The 22,548-nt window shown below is 41.2% G+C and overlaps 1 protein-coding gene across 1 annotated transcript in view; it reads right to left on the bottom strand.

The window, feature by feature from the left end:
* ANKFY1 (ankyrin repeat and FYVE domain containing 1) overlaps window positions 1-21,844 on the bottom strand; it is a 26,294-nt gene extending 4,450 nt beyond the window's left edge. Inside the window, exons 1-18 of the mRNA XM_010006062.1 lie at window positions 21,838-21,844; window positions 21,051-21,243; window positions 18,946-19,064; window positions 16,479-16,614; window positions 14,833-14,956; window positions 13,611-13,760; window positions 12,537-12,702; window positions 10,291-10,495; window positions 9,517-9,585; window positions 8,614-8,813; window positions 8,090-8,187; window positions 7,450-7,672; window positions 6,418-6,516; window positions 5,068-5,221; window positions 3,958-4,126; window positions 2,621-2,739; window positions 2,163-2,319; window positions 444-644 (exon numbers count right to left, since the gene is read on the bottom strand). Coding sequence (XP_010004364.1) covers window positions 444-644; window positions 2,163-2,319; window positions 2,621-2,739; window positions 3,958-4,126; window positions 5,068-5,221; window positions 6,418-6,516; window positions 7,450-7,672; window positions 8,090-8,187; window positions 8,614-8,813; window positions 9,517-9,585; window positions 10,291-10,495; window positions 12,537-12,702; window positions 13,611-13,760; window positions 14,833-14,956; window positions 16,479-16,614; window positions 18,946-19,064; window positions 21,051-21,243; window positions 21,838-21,844 — 2,589 coding nt within the window. The remainder of the gene's footprint in view (window positions 1-443; window positions 645-2,162; window positions 2,320-2,620; window positions 2,740-3,957; window positions 4,127-5,067; window positions 5,222-6,417; window positions 6,517-7,449; window positions 7,673-8,089; window positions 8,188-8,613; window positions 8,814-9,516; window positions 9,586-10,290; window positions 10,496-12,536; window positions 12,703-13,610; window positions 13,761-14,832; window positions 14,957-16,478; window positions 16,615-18,945; window positions 19,065-21,050; window positions 21,244-21,837) is intronic.
* Between the last annotated feature and the right edge of the window lie 704 nt (window positions 21,845-22,548).

Here is a 22,548-nt window from a genome sequence, read left to right on the forward strand (position 1 = left end):
GATTAGCTGCATGAAACATCACATGAGAAGCCTGAAGATACAGTTGGAGGTTTTATAGTTCCAGCAGTGCAGCCTAAAATTTATTATTCAGTTATTTTAGGTCAGGGTTTCTATTTTGGGCAGCTTTTGGTAAGGTAGGTAATAGATTAGTTTGGTAATAATCCAGCACAAGGCAAAAGTCAGAACTTTCTCCTTATATACACCTATGCCTGTTCCTCAGTGTAGTACTGACAAGGTAAGATTTGATGAGACACTAACCCTTGATGTTCTTCCTCACACATAACATGTCCAAACCTATAGTTTCCTAATAAATCCTGCTACAGAAAACTGACATCCTGCATGTAAAGCCACAAAGGGATAAAGCAGAATTTACTTGTGGAGCACATGTTACCATGGGCTAGTGTAGTAAGACAACCAGCAGGCTTGGAATGTTCCCAGCTTACCTGCTCAGCAGCTCCTGGCTCCCTCTTCAGAATTGCCTCAGCTGCTTTGTTGTTTTTGTATGTCATGGCACAAGCAAAGGGAGTCATTCCTTGCCTGTCACGTACATTAAGCTTAATATCTGGATGTGAAATCATCAGCTGGATGATAACATTATGCTGGTTGCTAATGGCAACATGGATTGGAGTTCTTCCTTCTGCATCCTAGAAGGAAACCAGGAAGTTTGTTATATCAAGATTCACTAAAACACAAATCCTTCCTTAACTCTGAAAAGAGGACAAAGGTATTTAGTTCTGTAACATACCCAGCTGCCTTTGGCTGGGACACCAAACAGTTGCAGTGGGAGCTCAAATCCACAGTGTAAGTGGAGCCAATTGTACTTGTTTCTCCAAACAGGCTGACCCCAATCCTGGTTGTGTAGCCATTTAAGCAGCTCTGGATACTTCCCATGTAAGGAACATTTTGGGGGTAGAAGTGAGCATTCAAGCCCATAGCCAAACCTCTAAGGAATTGCTTTCAAACTAGTATTAGTTTGAGATACTTGATGCTAACATTTTTTAGTATTAACAACTCACAGAATCCCATTCTTATCTGAAATAATGATGTAGAGATCACAGCACACAGATCTGAGGTACCTGTGCATAGATTCAGCATACAGGTATGTCCCTTTGCTTGACTCTCAGGTACTAATGCTAAGTTTTCTGAAAGCTAAACACTTGAAAATGTCCTAATAGAAAATATAACAGCATCAGGTATGTTTGTTATACAAACAGTAAAATAAAACTGTCAAATAAGTCATTTAATGACTTGTCTGTATCAAGCAGCACTTTGCAGCCATGGCTGCTTTGTGACTCTGTTCTAGTATTCATTTATATGTCATTTTCAGTAGCATCAGGACCTAGAGATGTTGTGCATCCACTTCCTTTGCTGCTATTTGTCAAGCTTTTGTTTAAGGATTACTGTGGAATCAAAAATGAAGTGTAACTCATAGTTACATCACCACAGTTTACTCAGCACTAAAAGGTACTTCCCAAAGATAAAAACAACACAGAGTATTCAGGAGTTTTACATTATAGCTGATCTAAGGACAAGGGGGAATGGATTAAGACTGGAGGAGGGGAGATTTAGGTTAGACATTAGGAAGAAATTCTTTAGTGTGAGAGTGGTGAGACACTGGAACAGTGTCCCATCTGGGGTCACTGGAACACCTCCCATCCCTGGCAGTGCTGAAGGGCAGGTTGGATGGGGCTTGGAGCAACCTGGTCTAGTGGGAGGTGTCCCTGCCCATGCAGGGGATTGGAACTGGATGATCCTTAAGGTCCCTTCCAAACCAAATCACTCTATGATTCTGTGTTTTTATGATACTACAGCTCTGCTCCTGCCTTTATTTCACACTAGGGACGGGAGAGTTGAACTGCAATCATTACATCAGAAAAACAGCACTTAAAGAAGTTTTCTGTATTGTTATTTTCCTTCAGTATAGCTGCCTCAATTAACCCATCTACTTGAATTAACCCATCAGACAGATAAGCACTAGACCTGGCAAGAAAGGTCAGGAAATAAAGCAGAACTGCAGCCACCCATCACACCAGCTCAGCCACAACAGAAGGATGTTCTTTTTCCTATCAAGCAAAATACACAGCTGAGCAGGAAGTTGGTTTTCATTACATTAGAGGCAAAGAATCAACTTCAAAGAAACTGTGCACAGTTTCTCTACATACTTGAGCATTGACATTGGCACCAAACTCCAAAAGGCACTGGACAACCTCTTCTAGTCCCCAGCAGGCTGCCAAGTGTAGGGGTGTCTGTCCATCATGAGCTTCCTCTTCCCCTTCTCCATTTGGGCCTGGCTTTCTGGGGCTATTCACATCACAGCCACTAAAACATAGACAAGACAGTAATTTCATTACATTTAATGCAAATTTAAACAGTTCCAAACAAGGGTCAGAAAAAGTTTACAAGAGCTGATCAGGCAACTGCTGACATGTGCTACATACACACAAGTTCCTGGTTTGACTTTTGCCATCAAGAACATGATGCTAATACAGGTAACAGAAGGTTTAAGATTAGACTTCCAGAAGTGCCACCAAAAGTCTAAGGAAGCACATGCCTGTTATGGACTCAAAATGCCAGGAAAATATATACAAGCACATGAGGTTTGTATTTTAGGGGGTCTGACCTGCGAATCAGGAAGCAGGCTGTTTGCTCACTGTTTTCATCAATAGCTCTGTGAAGGAGAGTCTGCAAACAGCCACTTGGTCCTGACCCCCAGCAGGTGGAATCACAGCCATGCCTAACCTGGAAGGAGAAGCACAATCAGCTAGGGAAGTTTTTATTTTTACATCTCTGGAAGGCTCCTACTACTTGATATAGTCCTTGATTAATGCTGCTGTAACATTATCCTTCAGAGGGAGAATGTGAGATGCCTTATCTAGCCTCCCAGAAGTCAGGAGGCTATTTTACTGTCTTCCAGAAAATATTTTATTGGTCTACTAGGTAATACTTAATGAGGTAGTGTTCACTAACAATGCAGATATTCATCCCTGTACTCTAAATAAACAAGTCTTTTGGGTAATAAATACTTGGGTAATAAACAGTTTGGGTAACAGGGTAACAGTGCTCACTTTCAGCAATGACAAGCACTTAAAAGTGACTCAAGCAGCATCAGACATTGTCTTGAAGGTCTGGTCCCTTTACTTGCTTTCCTCTATATTCAGCTGAACCAGGGTAGTTTTTTTTCAGGAACAGAATTTCTAATATTTAGCTAAGTAGCTCTGTAGCAAAATACAATGTGGCACTTAAAACTTTTTCCACTCCCCATTACAAACTCTTGACAAGGTTTATATATGAGTAGCCTCAGTGTTTTCTCCACAAATATTTTCATCCAACAGCAGCACAAATGGTCAAGTACAGTCACAGGATGTATTCCCCAGGTCACCAGCAGAGCTTTTAAATAGTTGTCTCCAGCAGACAATAATTGAATGTTGGAGACAAAGCTTTCAAGGAACTTCCTTATGAGGGAGACATAGGAGGCCTATTTGCACCTCCTAAGCAGTCTCCAGCTGAATCAACTATGCCTGAAATTAAGTCTTTAAAGTAAATATAAACCTTTAAAAGCCTTCTTGATGGAAGTTTAGGAAGCAATAGAAATCAACACATGCTCTAAACATACATATGGGTGTTCAGTTTTATTCAGGAAGCTGATCATTACACAAGTCTGGTATGCTAGAGACTGATGTTTTTAGTAGATCAGTCTCAACCTTCCTTTTTCCAGAATGAGGAATCCAGACAGCATATTCCACATTTGTATTACTGTGCTGAAAGATATTTGGCTATGCAGACTATAGTGTTTATAAAATATTTCCCATGAAGAAGGAAATTCTGGTCAAGAAAAATCTCTAGAAGTTAAGATAGTGGCACAGGACTAGTGTTCTTCACTTTGCTTTTGCTCATGAGCCCTTGTTTCTAGCAAGATGCACAAAAGTGAGACTAAATTAAGGCAACTGACAGTCTTACCAGAGTTGATGCAATATCTTCCAGGTTGTTCTCCAAGGCAAGCCATAAAGGAGGATTTCCTTTCTCATCTGGCACAGACATGTCTGCTCCCCTGGTACAGATAGCATCGACCACAAGAGGGAGCTGGTTTTTTATAGCTAGTTGTAGGGCAGTCTCTCCATCCTGTGTCCTGTAACAGGTACAGATTGAAGTGTCACTATTGCATTATAAAGTTAGGCCTCGAGTTACAGGTGAACAGAGCCAACATTTATCTCCTCACGTGTGTAGTTTTGCTGTGATAAGAACATCTCTACAGCCAAGCAAATGCATCATGGTAGCTTTTCATCACAGCTAGGTAGCTCACCTTTCTTTCCTTCCACCTTTAGTAGCAAGTGATTGATTTCTTAAGTTTGATAAACGTGTTAGTAGTGTTCATAGCTCAGAGACACTAATTTCCTTAAGTACAGCCATTGTTTGAACAGTGGTCCTTCAGAGCAAGCCTACAGCCACTGATCAGTTTCTCTGCACTGTGGTAACACTTCAAGTAACAGTCAGAAATGCCAACTGTTCAAAAACTGAAGCTAGAACAGCAGTATTAGCCAGTCTGTACCCAGGACATTCATTACAGTACAGCTCACCAAACTGCAAAGACAGCATGTCAGACATGTAAGCAGAGAAATGGTTTGTTCAGTCTAATCTGAACTTGTCTGGGAGATGCTCAGGAGGTAAGTTCTATCAGAATCTTTCAGCTGGAGCTACATCTAGTTAGTTTACATGGTAGAAAACAAACAGCTCCAACCAACTGGCAACAGATGTTCAGTACTATGAGACTACAGAAGTTCAGTACCATGTCTCTAGGACCTGAGTCTGTTACAGTGAATTCTGTTCTACCTAGAATTAAGGGGTACCTCCTCTTTGCAGCCTTAACAGGAGGTACTGACTATGGAGCTCTATATAGGTCCAAGTTCACATATGCAATCCCTCGGCTGTAACTAGTGCCATAAAAAGCACCAAACACATAATGCACAGACCATGATTTGAAACCAACTTCAAGCCATTACATGAAAGCAGCCATCACTACCCACTCCTAAATACATAACTGATACAACACTCAACTGGATAAGATCTTACCTGACGTTTATATCTGCCTGATGTTCCAGCAAAAAGAGGGCACTCTTGCTGTCCTGCCTCTGTATTGCCATGTGGAGCAGAGTCTGACCATCTGACATGGTGTCATTGATGGATGCCCCAGATCCAAGCAGCTGAGCTGCTATTGTGTGCATGCCTAAAGAGTTACAAGCTCATTAGTGTTTTACCTTCAGGAAGAGACACTGACAACTGAATGCTTGAAGCTTTGTTTTCAGTAATAACTGGAGAGAGATGCACTGAATCAAGGCTAGAGGCTAACAACATTTACATACATGAGCTAAACCAACTCAGTACTCTACTCAGCTTAAATATTCCTTTACAGACTTATGGAATAGCGATTACTTTGGTATGCTTAAAGACAGAAGACATGGTCTGGTACACAGCAGAGCTTTCCCATTAGTTCTGTCAACCTATAAATGGAGTCCTCTTTAATCACACCTAGCTTAATCCTTCATAACACTTCAGACTGTCCAACAAACATTTTAACTTTGGCATTACATTAATAAGCTATGCCCTGGTTAGCTTAGTTCTCCCTCCTTGATCTCAGAAGCAGATAAGGGCAATGGTAGAGAGAAAGCTACAATTTGGTTTCCTTTCACTGGAAAGGAAGGAGAGTAAAGATGTCTGTTAGACATGGATAACATCTAGCACTCCTGTACAGAGCAACATCACTCAGCATTCTGCCTCATCCCTCAAGGCCAGAGTATGAGCAGCCACCCTTGTTCAGCTGCTGTTTCCAGCTCAGTGTGACCACACTTGAATTGATTCAGCAGTGACCACACCACCCCTTTCTTTGGTCAATGTCCCAATACTGTTGAAATGTCAATTGGTTGCAATAAAATATATCTATTTTCCCCAAACTATTCCCCTTCACCCTTCAGACAAGAAAGCATCCTCTGAATCAGTATTTGAATTTCCATCCCCTTACTAGCTACCTAAGGTAACTCACCCTCCCTTTGTAAAGGTCAGCATTAGGGTATTAACCAGCAACCAGAACAGTGTTAACCATGAAGAGACAACGTGGTGATGTCTGATATGACAACTACCAGGGAGTCCAACAACTACCAGCAAAACAATTCCACAGAACTGCAAGTGTGAGGCAAGTGGCTCCAGGTGACCTGCTACTGAACAAGGGAAGCTGCAGGGCTAGAAATCTACCAGTAAGTCAGATGTGAACATTCAGTTTCAGAAGCTGAAGAATAATCTCTCTCCTTGACATCACCAACAGCACAAAGGACATGAACACACACCTGGTATTTTGTCTTCAAAATCTTTCCACATTCATAGCTTCTAGATCTCTGTAAACTCTCATCTTGTTTTGAAGGCACATACCTGTCCAAAGAGCCAATCCCAGCACAGTTTGGTCTCTCGAGTCCTTTAGACTAAAGTCAGGAATAATTTGCAAGTTGTTGGTAGCATGAAGAGCATTAGCTAGAAAAAAAAACACCACAAAGGAATTAGAGCATTCTTGATCTTGACCTGCAGTTGCACACTGAAAGCTGCAGGAGTGGCAATGTCACATTTTGAAGTAGGCTGTTTCTTTAGCAGACAGTTTGAAAGATCTGAGCAAGACACCTTCAGTTTCCCAAGTGTGATGCTGTTTCACATTCAGGTTGTATTGTCACTACTGCCTAATCTTAACACTCACACTAAAAACATTCAACTTCCTAGCTAAGAGGCTTAACCTGCCCCCTTTTAACTCCATTTCAAAACAGAGTGGCCTGTGCAAAGCTCTGAGAATGACAAGTGGAGGTTGTACTGCAGGATGGTGGCAGCATCCTTCTTTCTCAGCTCCCTGGATGGAGGATCCTCTCCTCAGTTCACCTACTCCCTCTCAATCCCTCTTACAGGAGGAGACAGAGTAGACTTTGATTCAGTTGTCCAACTCCCTTCCTGCTGTTAGAAAGGAGAAGCTGAACTAGTAGCATTAAATAATCTGTCATCAGCTAGTATTTCAGGCAAGTCTCAGCTCTTACTAAACAAGAGTTGGGGGAGGCAGAAGTCTCACCACAGGAAGATGCCTTTATCCATATTAGATGCCAACATTTACTTGAGCTACATGCTTTGACAGGGAGAAAAAAGGGATCTCAGTTGCACCACTAGAATCCAACCTGGGGCTGAGTGTTCATTATCTACAGTGAAGAATTTCAAAAGATTTATGGCCAAATTAATTTTATAGTCTTAACAAGCCAATTATTTGAGTTTAAGACTATGTTTAGTCAGTCTTACTAATTGCCCTACTTCAACAATGGTTAAAGGAAGACATGCTGTATTAGTGGTTTGTCAAAGCACATTTTAGATGTCACCCTGACACACCCATCCACTACAGCATCAATACAGCCTGAACCACAAAAAAATCTTTACCTTTTTGTTCCAGGATGACTGAAACCACATCTGGGTGATTGTGAGCAATAGCCATGTGAAGGGGAGTCTGCAGATAAACATTCTCTGCTGTTGGAGAAGATGTATCTTTCTGACCAACCACTGCTTCTGCAGTTTGGATGTTTGGATTGGCTCCTTGCTGCAGAAGTTCTGCTGTCAGGTTTGCCAGGCCATGCCTGCAGGCTGTATGCAGTGGTGTTTCTCCCTTTGGTAAACAAGAGTACTCAGGTTAACAGCTTGAGACATGAAACCCAGAAGAGAAGCAGCTTTTCAACTACTATGCCCACAAGAATTGGTGTGAAGAGCTTATGTGAAAAGTAGCTGAAGCTCCTCAGCACATTCAAACTACAGCAGTTAGCCTATATTAAAGACAACAGTTTTAAAATCAGGCACTGAAGGGAAGTGTTAAAAGCATATTAACAACCTGTGATGCTGCAAGAACAGTGCCAGGAGAATGCTGCAGGTGTCTGTTCACTAGTGAATACCTGAAAACATGCAAAAAGCTCAGCAGGTGTTCCAACTTGCTTTAAGTTAAGGTTAGTAACAAGAAATCTTTGCTATCTTATTTCTGAAGAGAAATAAGGAAACTTTCAGACTACAGTCTGTGTGTTTCTGCTTTTACCCATTTATTTTGGTGGTTGACTTTTGCTCCATGAGTTGCTAGGAAGAGAGAAGCTGCCTCATTTCCTGCACCAGCTGCCCTCTGAAGCAAGCAGTTTCCTAAAGAAAAACCATTGACACTGTTAGAGTGCTTTTCCAGCCACACTTTGATACCAGTATCAGTGTGCTACCACCCTCCCCACCACCATACATTAAAATTTGAAGCCAGCAGGGGAAATCCTACCTCCTAGCTGTCCCTCTGCAATACTGGACTGTCACGTGCACTATCATTTAGCAATTACACATTTTGAAACTGTAAAGAGGATGTTAAAACCTGGCAGGGAGTCCAGATTTTCTGTCAATTCCTGCAAGTCAAGCTCAGCTAAGGACCTGTCACTGTTTCAGCTCTGGGTAAAGCTACCACCACCTACCATTTACTATGCAGCAAATGCTGTTTACACCTCATTCAGCTCCTCAAAGCACAGTTAGTAATAAACAATGTAACAAGCCTCCCACCTACACAGAAATACAAAGCCTCTGTTTTACCTGTTACTGTGTCTGGAGCATCTGTATTGCTGCCTCGTTGGATCAACCTTGCTGCAAAACTGTTCTCATCAAATGAGGTTCCATTTACAACAGGGGCATCCTCAAAAGGGTTTACAGACTGATCAGATGACACAGTGATATACTGAACTGCAAGCCACAGAGCTGTGCTTCCCTCATGATCCTTCAGCTCCAAGTCTAGTCTAAAAATAAGAGTTAATGTTCCCCAATGTATACCTTAACAAGTTTCAAGTGTCTGAACAGCTGTACTAACTCATCTACTACCTCACTGACAACTTCTGCTTGCCAAGAAACCTACTGTAGCTCCAGTTACTTCAGAGAATTTGTGAATACTCTGAAACAAGCAAGACACCTTTCAGAGACCACCAGATTTAAGCTCATTGCTCCAAGGAGAAGCATGCCCTGCTAGACTTGGGTTCCAACTAAATGTAACAGAGACAAATCCTCCTGTATTTAAGCAAATTGTGTACAAGAACTGCAAATTCAACTACAAAGACACTGAGTCATAGGAGGTATTCTGCTTCATCACCCTAAAATAAGAAGTAATTTTTATTAGCTTTAAGCAGAACCCAAGTTGAACTCAAGAACTTATTCACACATGTTAAAGAGTCTTTTTACTCCTTTCAGCTCCACTACAGTTACATTCTTGCTACATTTCACCTAGCCCTCTTTTGAAAAGACCAAGATGCAGTTTGCTTCCCCTTTACAGTATGACAAAACCTTACTTGGCCTCTAGTGTTGTTCTGGCATCTCAAGTTATGCAAAACTTTAGACTTTTGCAAAGTTTCAAGTTTGCAAAATGACACAGAAGAGTTGTTAAGTCAGGTTTTGCATCTCCACTGTACAAGGTAACCTTAGTGGTTTTGACATTTAAGTGAGACTTACTGTTTGCACTGGAGAAGCTGACTGAATACAGGTTCATTCCTGACCACAATTGACACATGTAGTGGTGTCCTGCAATTGGAGCAAAGTACAGTGACATTAGTAATCCCTGAGCCCTCACAGATTTTGTCCATGATCACCCACATGACCTACAGATCCATAGGGTTCACTTTTGAGTCTCTGCTTTCAGAAGGGCACAAGTAAATCTTGAGAAAAAGAGCAATCTACTCATTTAGCCATGATTCCAATGAATTTAGCAGTAAGCAAATATGTACACTACTGTGACAGCTAACCTTCAAGAGAAAAGTACAAGAGCTTGACCTATCAGAACTGAGTAGCTAATATACTCCAAGTCTTTATGTAACTTGATGTACTTGTTTGCCAGCACAATCTAACCAGTCAAGCAGTTCACAGGCCCTACACTTCAGATAAGCATACTGCAGATAGTGCTTCTTTCAGATAATTTCAGTTTCTCTGACAGCTTCAAAAACAAGGACCTTCCTAGAATACTATTTGTCATCTTAGTTCACTTGTTTTACTGTTCAGTGATTCCAGAAAGGCAGATTCATTGCTTGCCTTGTGCTTCAACACAAACTCATCCCAGCTTTCTGCTTTGAGTTCTACCCACAGGTCTCAAACTGAATGAATGAGTTCACCTTTCCTGCTTTCAGCATCACTGGTGCTTTGCTGACAGACTTAAGCAGGTTCTTAGTGGGCTGCATCACTGCAGTAGTATCTGTTAAACTGGTAGCAGACTTTACTTCACCCAGTATTTACCTTCCTTTGTTGTCTTGCATATTTGGATTGGCTCCTGCCTGTAAGAGGGACTCTGCTATCTGTGCCATCTCTGCCATGACATCTGGAGAATGCTTCTTAGGGCTGTATGACGCCACGAGGTGCAGAGGAGTCTCCTGGTCTCCCAGTGTAGCAGCATTCACACGGGCACCATTTTTAATGAGAAAGTTTGCAGCAAATTTATCTCCTTTTGTGAAACAAAATAAGGTTATTTATGGATACAGTGGAGCCCTATATAAGTATCTAGAAAACAGACAAGATTTCCCTCTACACCACACAGCCATTCCAATACAAGTGTGTGCTCTTAGAATGCTTAAGCAATTCAAGAACACTTCACAGCAAAGTCAGGATTAAAATATTTCATAACAACCCCTTGGAAAAAAATTGTGCCCAGAGGTTACATGTGACAAGTTCACACACTGGTTTACTTGTTACGGTGATGCTAAGTTTGCCAGTTCCTCTATCAACATAAACCCACAGCTGCTTGAATGCACAACTGGACAAATTGTGAGACTAAACACACAAGTAGATTTTGAACAAAAGGTCCTGCTTCAGGGCATCAGTCAAAAGTGTGCAGCTGAAGTTAGTTACCATCTGTTCAGTATTGCTACATAAACAAGCAATAACACAGCCTTTGCTCTTAAAGTTTAGGTCCCATTATACACAGGGTAAGGGCTCCAACAGATAGGACCCACCACACACAGCATTGCTAAGAACTCCCTTGAGAGCTTCTTCCAAGTCAGAACTTCAGCCCACTTCAGTACAGGATCATACTAATTTCCCTTTCTCCAAAGACTACTTTGAAGAGACACAGACACCAGTTGCTTGTCCCAGATGCAAAACTGGAGAACAAGACAACTCTTCTCCTGTACAAGCAGCACAGATTGCTGCCCACAGAAGACAACCCCCCATTTTCTGATCTCCTTATCTGTCAGTCCCCCAACTCTCCAACAATCACAAGTAGTAAGAATCACGTGGCAAGTTCAAACAATTTGCTTTAGCTCCATTTCCAGAACATGTGATTGTTAACAGTGATTAATTCACTGAAGCTTTAGTTACTGAAAAGCAAGCATTCATTCTCAGAGCTCTAGCTTAGACTGAAAGCAGACATTAGAACTAGAGGACAAACACTAGTATTAAGTATAAAAAGCAGCCTGCTGCAATCTCTCTAGTGCTTTAGAGGGCTGCAGCCATCACAACACTGACCTATGCCTAGAAGGTCTCCTACTCCTGCTGCTGAAGTTTCATTCACCAGGTCAGACACCAGCATTACCCTGTTAGATATGCAGGAGATTAAAGGAACAAGTCGGGAGCTGCATTTTGAGCTCACAAAACAAACTATTTCCAAGAGTTCAAAAGAGCCTGTTGTTAAAATTAAACTTATGCTTTTGATTTGTAGCACTACAATACCTGTGAGGGCCAGTCACAGGTAAGGTTTCTGTGGTGCTTGGCTTTCTAGAATAGAGCTGCTGAAGAAACCATTGCAGGCAACCAGCAGCATGGGGCACTCACTGCAGATTTTTACCAGACTTTGGCCATAGATCAAGGTGCTGCTGCTCCAAAGCCTTCAGAGCACTGTGGTCATGGCCATCAGGTCCTATTGTGCTCCAGGTCTCCCAAGATGCATCTTCCACTTTAGAACAGCTCAAGCTAATCATGTAGTTGTACTCAGACTCCTCTCAGCTAACTCTGCTACTATTAACCAGAACTTTGAAGATCTTCAGATTGGAAAGAAACACCTCCACCTGCTCCTCATCTTCTTCCAGCCAGTTTTTCCTCCCCTAAGCCTATTGTCCACTAAAAAGGACCCTTGCTGTTAACCATAATCATAAGAATATGCTGCATTCAACCCAAATCTAGAAAAAGGCTTCCTCTTTACCTGCAACTAGGCTGCCATACTTGATTTAACTATCTGTCAGAAAGTCATTGTGTTGCCAGATCAGAATATTCTCAGTGTCTCCCTGCATTTCTTCCTTTTGCAGTCAACACTCTTCTATCATGTAGTGTAAGCTTAGCTCACCAGCTAGCAGGCTAGCTTTCAGATCCCAAACAAGAGTTTGTTTTTAAGTGTAAAAAAACAAACAACTAAAAAGGACAAAGTTCATCCTTAAACACAATTTTCTAACTGAAGTGTCAACTGTAAAGTGACACAGGAATAGACTTTGGAATATATACTGCACACTGGAAACAACTCTAAGTCAATAAGACTTCATATCTTATTTACTTACCTCTTTGGATGGCTTTATGTAATAGACTCCAGCCTCTCTTGTCTGCTCTGTCTACATCTGCCTTGTGGTTGACCAGTGTAGTTGCAATTCCCTCCAATCTTTGAGCAAGGGCTAGATCCAAAGCAAGATCTCCATTGTGATCCAATTCATTGAGTTTTCCAGGAAGCTACAACACAAATTCAGGCAACTGACCTTAGTCAGAGGTATGATCACTAGCACAACACAATAGTTAACAGCCCATTCCAACTACCACCATGTTAGACCTTCAGCTCTAATGAAAATGCTACTGTTGGCTTTAGGTAAATGCATCTCACACAGGAAAGCAACCAGAAGACAAACAAGCCTACCCAGAGAGCTGATCAATGAGAAAACACAAGGGTGTTTTTTTTTAGTATTTGCAAGCCTTGTTTAACTCCCAGGAAGCAAGACAGTGCACTTCTAAAAGATGCTGCCTATATAGGCATATTCAACATAGTACCAGGAAGAATTATTCAATCATTCCTTTAAGATACTTCAAATCCCAACTAGATTAGTATCTAAGAGTGCCAAGTAGTGCTAGAGTCCCAGCTTCCAATTAGGCATCTTCAAGGACTAATTGAGTAATTCTTAATAATTAATACTTGAATAATTCTTCCTTGCCCCTTGTTGGAGGATAACTTATTTGCTAGTTGTTTAGTGTTCATCTGAACAAATACCTGTTACTTCAAGCATTCAATAAAAAAGGAAAGGCTTTTGTTCAAAGAAATTATATTTGCTGAACTGCCACAAAGCAGCAAAGTTGACTATATCATTTTCAACTTCCAACACACAGAGCAATATAAGATACTGGATTTTATTAGATACGATGTGTTATGTTTAAGATGTTTCCAGAAGTAATCCATAACATTTAGTTCTGACTTTCTGGAGCCTTTACTGCTAGATCTCCATTCTCCACAGCTACAGAAGTAGCTATGGCAATGATAAACATGCAAATAAGAATTAGTAACAAAAATCACAAGGTTCAGACTGGGAGTTAGAAACCAATTATTTGGAACACCACATTCTAGAAGAGAGATCAAGTCAGTCTCAGTATACCTGTGAATCCATTTCTATGAGATACAGAAAGACTACATCTTCTCTCTCAACTTTAATAGCCTTATGCAAAGGATATTCTGTCTTTGATTTGAACATTTTATACAACAACTGAGCACTCATGCTGCTGAAGTCTTCTTTACGCAAGTCATCCTGGAAGCAACACAAAAGAGAAGGGTAAGCAAAAGTGCTACTTCATTTATAAACAAGGCATTGAACAACATCATGATGAAGTTCACAGAACAAGTTCAGTTAAAAGCTCCATTTTGATAACATTACAAGCAAAAACAATCCAAGACAACCTTTTAAGACTAGAAACACTCTTTTTAGGTTTCACATTTTAGCCTAAAGATCAGTCAGTGAAATTTCTATTTCCTTTTGTCCATAGACATGGAAAACTAGCATTTTACCAGACATTACATTTCTGATTCTCTATCTGGATTTAAATCACAGATTAGAGGTTTCTGACACAAAGAACTCCAACTACTGAAGACTGACAACTCCACAGAACTTTGAAAAACTCTAAATAAAAGTAAACAAACTTAGAAGTATAAAGACCTTATGTTTGATTTAGTTTTCATTTGACTAAACAGGAATAACTGCATTTCCAGATAAATTGTCAGAAGGAACCAGATGCAGAAGTTAAGGCAGGTTCAGATACAAGAACCTGTTTTTATATATTTATAGATCAAAGCACTCCCCTCTGCTTTGGCCTTAGCCAAAGAAGTATACAACTGGATGATGCATTTTAGATTTAGAATAACCTAAATTTTCCTGTACCAGTCTGCTGTTGACAAGTTTCATTTTCAAGGCTAATCCATTACACAGTTAATAAAACTTTCCTCCAAATAATAGATCAGAGCAAATAAAACTTCCAAGTTGGCTGCAACACTCCTTGCCACTCCCTCCATTACAGAAGATAAACTCTCCCCTGGATTATTTTTAGAAGTAAAAGCAGGCCTGGGATTTGTGATCTGTATAGACATAGACCAACTATGGATGAGCTTCTAAACATTGCAGAGTCCAGATCTGATAAACAACCCTCTTGCTTACTAGAATACAGTCCCTTTGGTTTGGATTAGGTTTAGGAAAGTAAGATGATTTTTAGTGAAGTATTTCCAATGAACAAAACATACTCCTGAGGTCAGTCAGCAAGTAAAATAAATTCTGCTGATTAAGTTCTTATACTCTGCATTTTTCCACATTTCTTTCTGACAGTACTTACCCAGTGACTAGCAATTATCTCAGCACAGTAATTGAGCAGAGTGCTAGCATTCAGCTCCTCAGCAGTCTGGTAGAAGCGAATGCAGTTCCTGACATTAACTAGTGACATAACTCCTTTTTCACATCTGTCAAAACAAGAAAGCCAGTGTTCAGTGATCAGGATGCAGCTTTACTGTAAGCACTCTCCCATGCTGTAACAGCATGTCCCTTCCTCCATGGCAGCAGAATAAGCTTGGCCTTACCTTACTATAAGCTAAGCAGCATAAACACACTCTAATCAGAATCCCTGCAAGACAGTTTTGATAAGGGCAGACTCCTCTTAGGGCCCATCTAAGCTAAGGTCCCATGAGAACACCACACACTGCAGGAGCCTGCAAGTGGAGACAGACACCCTAAGCTGTCCCAAAGGACCAAGCTGCAGTTTGTTCACTGGTATGAAGCAGGGAAGATGATGTCTATCTTCACAAACACTACAGTGATTACAAGTAGCTTTTGTGCCAAAGCTAGAAAAAGACAGCCCAAATACAGCTTATTGTTTAATGACTGTTAATGTTTAATACTGTTTCATGAAGAGAAAGGACAACCTTAGCAATAGGCCCCCCTTATCTTCAGAGGTGTGAAGCCACTAGTTTCAGTTTATAGGAAGAAAATCCTCAAAATGAAGATGAAGTTAAACGTGCCAGTGATCCCCAAGCAGTTATTAAAACCAAAAAATGGAAATACTTATCTCCAGGTACAAATACCCAGCAAGACATCTAACCATTACTAGCAGCATACTGAACATGGAATTGTCACTAGACCACCATGACCAGACAGCAGCTGAGGAATGTTTAGGAAGTACAACATACAGGTAGTTTTGGGCTGGCACAAAGCTTGAAGGCAGTGTTAGCATCGGCCTTATAGAAGTCACCTTCTTCAATCAGAAGAATTAACTGCAATTTATTTGGCTTCATGTTGGGGCCACACTTAAATCACAGATTGAATGCCAGATACTGCCACCCCAGAAACCCCCTGGGCAAAAGATTACTGCCTCAAAGGGTACTTCATCTTTGACTAAATTCAAGGCTTCAGAGTTGTAAAAAACTTGAAGAGATTTCAATTTGTACATTCAAGTTCTCAGCAACTCTAAATGGTTATTACACATTCAAGTTAACAACCCAGCTCCTACTAGAGTGGTGTAACCATAATGTCCTCAAAATGGCAAAGCATTCTACTGTAACATTAACCTTCTTTATAAACAATAACCAAGATGCACAGACAGCTCTTTCAGTTGAAAATTTTTCCCCTGTGGTATTTTAATAACACAAACTACTTGCCATTTACTCTCCCTAGCATTCTCTTTAACAACTCTGTTCTTGCAGCTCCCCAGAGCTTATTACTAATACACTGATCTCTACCTCCTCTTAATACCAAATTAGGGTCACTAGTTTGACAAGGAGAGGAACTGGAAAGCAAACAAAAAAAGCTATGAGAAAAACTGCTGCAGTAACTGTAGTACAAGGCTTTGTTTCCTCTGATCAACTGAACGTCATGCTGCATTACTGAAAACATCAAGACTTTGACAAAGCAACATTTTATCCAACTGCCAACAGCTCTCATCTTATTTCTGTTCAAACAAAGTTGAAGAGTTCAAGAACCACGACTCACCTTTCCCTAAGCAGCTGGAGCTGAAATTTATTAGCTAGTTTCATAAGCTCTGTCAAGAAGATACCATCTTCTCTTAGCTCAAGTTCATCTGTGTAGATCCACTGCAGCATTGCCATGGTTACCTCTGGGTCAGCATCTGGTACAGGGAGCAACAGGGATTAATAAAATACCCAAAGAACAATTGCCTATTCAAGTAGTTGCTACTCCTTTGATTTTTCAGTCACAGCTACCACGACAAAAGGAACCTTGTGGAAACTGCTGCTTTAGAGCAATAGAAACATCAAAAAAGAGACAAAACTGACCAGAAGTTGAAATTAGTAACAAGAGTGGCACGAAGAAGGAAAACTTTTTCTGTTGGAACATTGTGCAGAATTCAGGGAGCTCTGTAACATCTCCTACCTGCAACTCTAATATTACATCTTTAGGGGGTCAGTGATGCCCCTTTGAAGTCTTTGGTCCCTCGCATATGGCTAAATCCAAACCTACATTTGACAAGCACAGTCCCTTTTTCTGTTTAAAAACCCTCCCTCTTTTATATTTTAGCCACATGCTACGAACTGCTGCATCCCAGCAAAGGTACTTACACCTGGGTCATCACTACAAAATACTTACAACTTTCTACTGAAATGTTTCTAGGAAAGGTGCAAAAGAGCCAGTTTAAGCAGCTCGTTAGGTGCTTTCAACACTGATCACAAGCCTGATGTTTTTATACAGCAAGACAACTGGAAACCTACCCCACAGGACACAAGATACACAAGCCCTGTGTCCAGGGACCTTTCCCACCTAGTCAGAAGCACAGTGACAATCCTCCTTACAAGCATGTAGATGACACTCATCCCACAAAGATCAGACCCAATTACAAAAAACCACCATTAATTTAGAACAATAACATGAGTCCCTGAAGCTGTTTTGTTTTTAAGACAAAATCATACATGTTTAAGACACTGAAATCCCCATCCTAAAACATCTCCTTTACTTGGAGGGTTGCCCCAACTTATTTGCAGAGTACCAGACAGTTCTTGGCATGGCATGTGGGCTGCCTCCTGAGAAACAGCAGGTTTTGGCAAGGCAAATACCTTTTGCAGAACTTGAAGCAATCAGAAAACCTATTTGAGCTGCAGTATCAGCTCTGCCATGGCAGATAGAAGGGTGCATTTTCTCCCTCCCAACAAGAGTGCCTGTGTTCATCTCATTCTACTCTTCTTAAAAAATAGAAAACTCTACAGATGACATGAACTTTAAAAACACTGCACTTCAAATGCTGCCTCCATTTTGAGGTTTGGATTCAGGCAGTCCTAGCTTACAAGTCCTTAATAGAACCTCTTTAAGAAAACCATGACAGTTTTTAGGGAACAGCTTGCTGCTTGCTACAAATTTCATAACCTAACATTTGTGCTATTTATCAAATTTAATTAAAAGTTCAATTTTACTGTTGAAAGTATCATTTACTAGCACTTAAAGATAATTCTATAATAGAAAGTGTACGCATTGTCAAACATGCAAGACTGCAGCTACACCTGAGATTGTCAGGCCAGCTTTAATGTGGAGTTAGAAATGCCATGGATTGCCACTTGAAACAGAACTACTATTAACAGAAGAGCTTTTTGGTAATAATCTTCTGTTAGCATAGCACTCAAGAACTCCCTGGCATCTGTTTTCTTGTGACTGCAGAAAGATCCATACATTCTTTTGCAAGAGAGCCTATGATGTCTCATCAAACCAGCTGTGACTTGCTTCTTCCCAGCTTGTCTGCACTTAGGATTCACCATAAGATGAAGTGCAGAAAGTGAAGCCAATGCTTGACATTCAAGCCAGCTAGCAAACCTGCTTAACTTCATGCCTCTTTTTTACTGCTCACAAATTAAGACCTTCCTATACTTTTAAGTACAGAAGGAAAGCCTGTCAAGAGGTTACCAACCTGCAGAAACACTGCCCAGTGTAAGTATGGGCAAGAAACAGCTACAGCAGCACAAAACCCTGTCTTGGAGAGGACTGTCTGCCTTCCTAGTTTGCAAAGGTAGCAAAGTGCCAAAGCAAATAATATTTAAATAACACATCAGTATTTGCATTCATTTGCCACACATTGTTAACAAGAAGGTACTTCCATGAGATACTTCAGAGAAATTATGCACACTACCTCAAAAAGCCCTGTCCTTAGAAAGGAAGAAGTCAAGCTCCTCCATATAGATTTGTTTTAGTTGTCTCTAGAAAAGACAAACAGGCCACCACTCTCAACCCCTGTTCATTAAAGAGAAAGAAGGCAGCCTATTGGTTTCACTGGCACCAGCACCAAGCTCACAAGCCAACTACCACGTTTCAGGGACCAAGTTCCATAATGAATGGATTAAGCACCACCTTTTGGGGCCAACAGTAGTCTGAAAGGTACATAAGGAACCTTTTCCCAACAGACCTTTCCATCAGTCATCCTAAACATCTAAAGCTTCATCCTGGGATGGCAATGACTGACCTGACAGATCCAGCTCCTCTGCTGAGGCGAGGTTGGCAAGACTCCAAGTGTCACTGCGCGCCGCCAAGACGAATTTGTGAGCACTGATGTGTTTGTTCCCAACCTTTATCTTCAGATCACTGAGAAGAGTTTTAAAAAAACAAAACAACAAACCAGGTACATACATCACACAGGCTTCCCCTGTGCTTAGTTATGGGTGGATTCAGCATCTCCACAGTATCTATGTCCTCATATCCACATATGGACAAATCAAGGTACATGGAATTGGTTAAGCAGGAGATGTTGCCAGATGACACAACTCCTATTTCTCTAGGGAAATGCAACAAGGCACTAATATTTAAAGAGGCTGGGTTGGCTGCAGGGGCTTTTTTTTTTAACCAATTCAGAACAAATTGCAAAGGAACTATTGTAGGAGACAGGAAAATCCAACAATGAGGTTAAATGCTTATGTTGCTGTGTCCCCACTAATACCATCAGCTGAGCAGCAATGGTTTCAGGCAAGACCAGCAAGAGAACAAATGATGTTTGACACTAGTCTGAACACAAAGACAGGCTCCAAGAATCCCCAGTTCCCAGGAGACCAGCTGTCAAGAACACTTAGACTTCATTCTGATCTCTTCAACCAGGTTATCCTTTGTAGTTAGAAAGTACCTGCCCTGTTATTTTAAGACCCCATAGCTTGGAAGTGTTCTGACTGTGTAGGTGTATTTTCCTAGACTACTTTCTACATCAAAGCACTGCTAGAAACTAAAGTGCAGAATACAGAGATGTACTTAACAAAACTTGCATTAGGACTTGCTTCCTTTCTGTTGTTTTTGTTGTGTTTTTTTTAATTGACCACTTTTTACCTTTCAAATCCAAAAGCTGAAGAGAATTTAAGTGACCCAGCTCTTCTGACATATGCTACCTGACACATCTTTTACTCAGCTTGCTTTACTAAGTTCTTGCCAGACACAGAACCTTTTCTCAGGGAGGCTCATGAAGGTATTTTCTCCTTACATGACTGAACTCCTTTACTATGTGGGTATTGCTTTCATTAACAGCAAATAAATTGAAAAGTATCATTGTAGGCTCAGAACTAAATCTGTTCAGTGATCTGGAGCACTGAAGGTGATCCTTGATGTGCCTATGGATAAGAAAACATTAAACCTTTTAGAACTCAACACTAGTGAGGCTGCCTCTTGAATTCTGTATTCAGTTCTGGGCCTCTAACGACAAGAAGGGCATTGAGGGGCTGGAGTGTGTCCAGAGAAGGGCAACAGAGCTGGGGAAGGGTCTGGAGCACAAGTCTTACAAGTGGCTGAGGGACCTGAGGATGTTCAGCCTGGTGAAAAGGAGACTGAGGGGAGACCTGGCTCTGCAACTGCCTGAGAAGAGGTTAGACCCAGGGATTGGGGGGGTGTCAGTCTCTTCTCCAAGAAACTAGTGATAGAACCAGAGGAAACAAGACTCAAGTTGTGCCAGGGGAGGTTTAGATTGGTTATTAGGGACAATTTATTCTCTGAAAGGGCTGTCAGGCCCTGGCCCAGGCTGCCCAGGGCAGTGGTGGAGTCCCCATCCCTGGAGGGGTTTCAAAGCCTTGTAGATGTGGTGCTGAGGGGCATGGTTTAGTGGTAGCCTTGGCAAGGCTGGGTTAACAGTTGGACTTGATGATCTTAAGGTTTTTTCTAACCAAAATGATTTCATGATCATACACCCAGACAATTTTATCAGGTTTCTTTACACACAGGAGTACAGAACTGGTTCCAAGGACACATCCTTTCAAGATAGAAGGGCTTTCCTCTTGGTAGATACATCACACAATTAATCCATCAACTAGGTAAAGATCAGTTTAAAAGCACTTCTTTTCAAAGGGAGCTCTGTTGTTGACAGTGCAAGTGGTCAGTTTTCTTTAAACTTGTCTCAAATGCCAGTCTCAGAGATGAACTTACACTTGGAGCCCTTGATTCAAGAACTAGGTGCCATCTGGTACCTAATCTTAGAATGCTCTTCCAACTGCTACTGAGGACCCCATTCATACCAAGCAGCAGAGAAAGACCAGTACCTACTGCAGTCAAAGTCAAAGGTTCCTGTAATGCCTCATTCCCCACAGAAGGATTTCTTACCTGTACTGCTCCTGCTGATAGAGCTCAGCTACAATGGCAAGAAGTCGACTGATGAAGGTGTCACTGGCACTGTCTTGGTTGGCCTGGGCAGCCAAAAGATTGCATCTCCTTTCTGTCTCTGCTAGTTTCTTCTGCAGCTTTACATACTCCTGGCGGAGAAGCATCAGGTGCTTTTCCAGCTTGGCCACCTCCTCTGCAGGGGCACACAAAAGTTACTACAAGGCTGAAACAACCAGGGTTTTTTTGCATCTGAGGTTAACTTAACCCTACAAGCACTTTTTTTACCCATCTAGTGTAATTATGGAACACTCCTAAGAGTCTTCTCTTCCATTTCTTGAGCATCTCCCCCCTAATATTAAATCTTTTATATCAATCCTACCCATAAACACATCAAAAATCATCAGACACAGTGACAGAAGCTACTTACTAAGAAATTATTTAATCTTATGCAGTAAGGAATGCCACAAGCTTTCTAAAATCATGGGAGTCCATGACTGGGAACTATGGTGGGATAGAGAACTAATTCTTTAGTTCTTACCCATTCATTCAGTTAAGCTGCTGTTTGACTTATCACCACTAGCTGCACAAACCACACATAGTTACTCATCATTGTGCTTAATTGCTGATTAAGCAATTGCTGATCCAAGACAAGAACTACTGGCACTGGAAGTACCTCAAATAACTAAAGCTTTGAGAAATCCTCCTTTCAGACTGAGAGCACTACCTTCTATAACCTCAGTGAGAGGCACTTGCTGTAAGAGTTTTAAGAGCTGTAACACATGCATACCAGCCATGTACTATCTACTGCCCACTCCCAGAAAACATTTGATCTTACAGCACCTTTCAGGTGCACATTCAAGACAGTCCTCAATGTGCAGTTAACCAATATTCCCTGCCAAGGAGCAAAACCTCAGGTTTTCCCTATATACTGCTTGTTTAGGGTTAATAAGAGAGTCACATAAAACAAGAGTTGCTTTAAAAGCAGAACCTGCTCAATCCTGGGTAGAAGCATCACCTCTTACTGAACAAGTAGCACTACAACTCCAAGTTTACTATTTACAGTCCTCAGTTTTGGAAGGGGGCAGAAGTATCAGCCCTTTTAAAAGATCATGTAAAATGACCACTGTATCTTCAAGCTGGAACTCCTTTTGCCAGAGCATGTATTATTGCCAGCCCACATTATGTATGTCTCCCAGGCATAACGTACAACTACTGCAGGTGTGCACACATCTAATGAAGATACTTGTATGAAGGGACTGAAGAGACAGCTTTACTGGAAGATACCAGTAAGTCTGACCTCTTATCTGCTCCCTCCCTGGAGGTGTTCAAGGCCAAGCTGGATGAGGCTTTGTACGCTCTGGTCTAGTGGGAGGTGTCCCTGCTCATGCAGGGAGGTTGGAACTAGATGATCCTTAAGGTCCCTTCCAACCCAAACCATTCTGTGCTTCTATAAACATCAATCCAGCTGTATCAGTGAGGAGGATGCCTGGGTTCAGCA

The sequence above is a fragment of the Chaetura pelagica genome, unplaced genomic scaffold (genome assembly GCF_000747805.2).
Source record: "Chaetura pelagica isolate M959 unplaced genomic scaffold, ChaPel_1.0 scaffold49, whole genome shotgun sequence".
Classification (NCBI taxonomy): Eukaryota; Metazoa; Chordata; class Aves; order Apodiformes; family Apodidae; genus Chaetura; species Chaetura pelagica.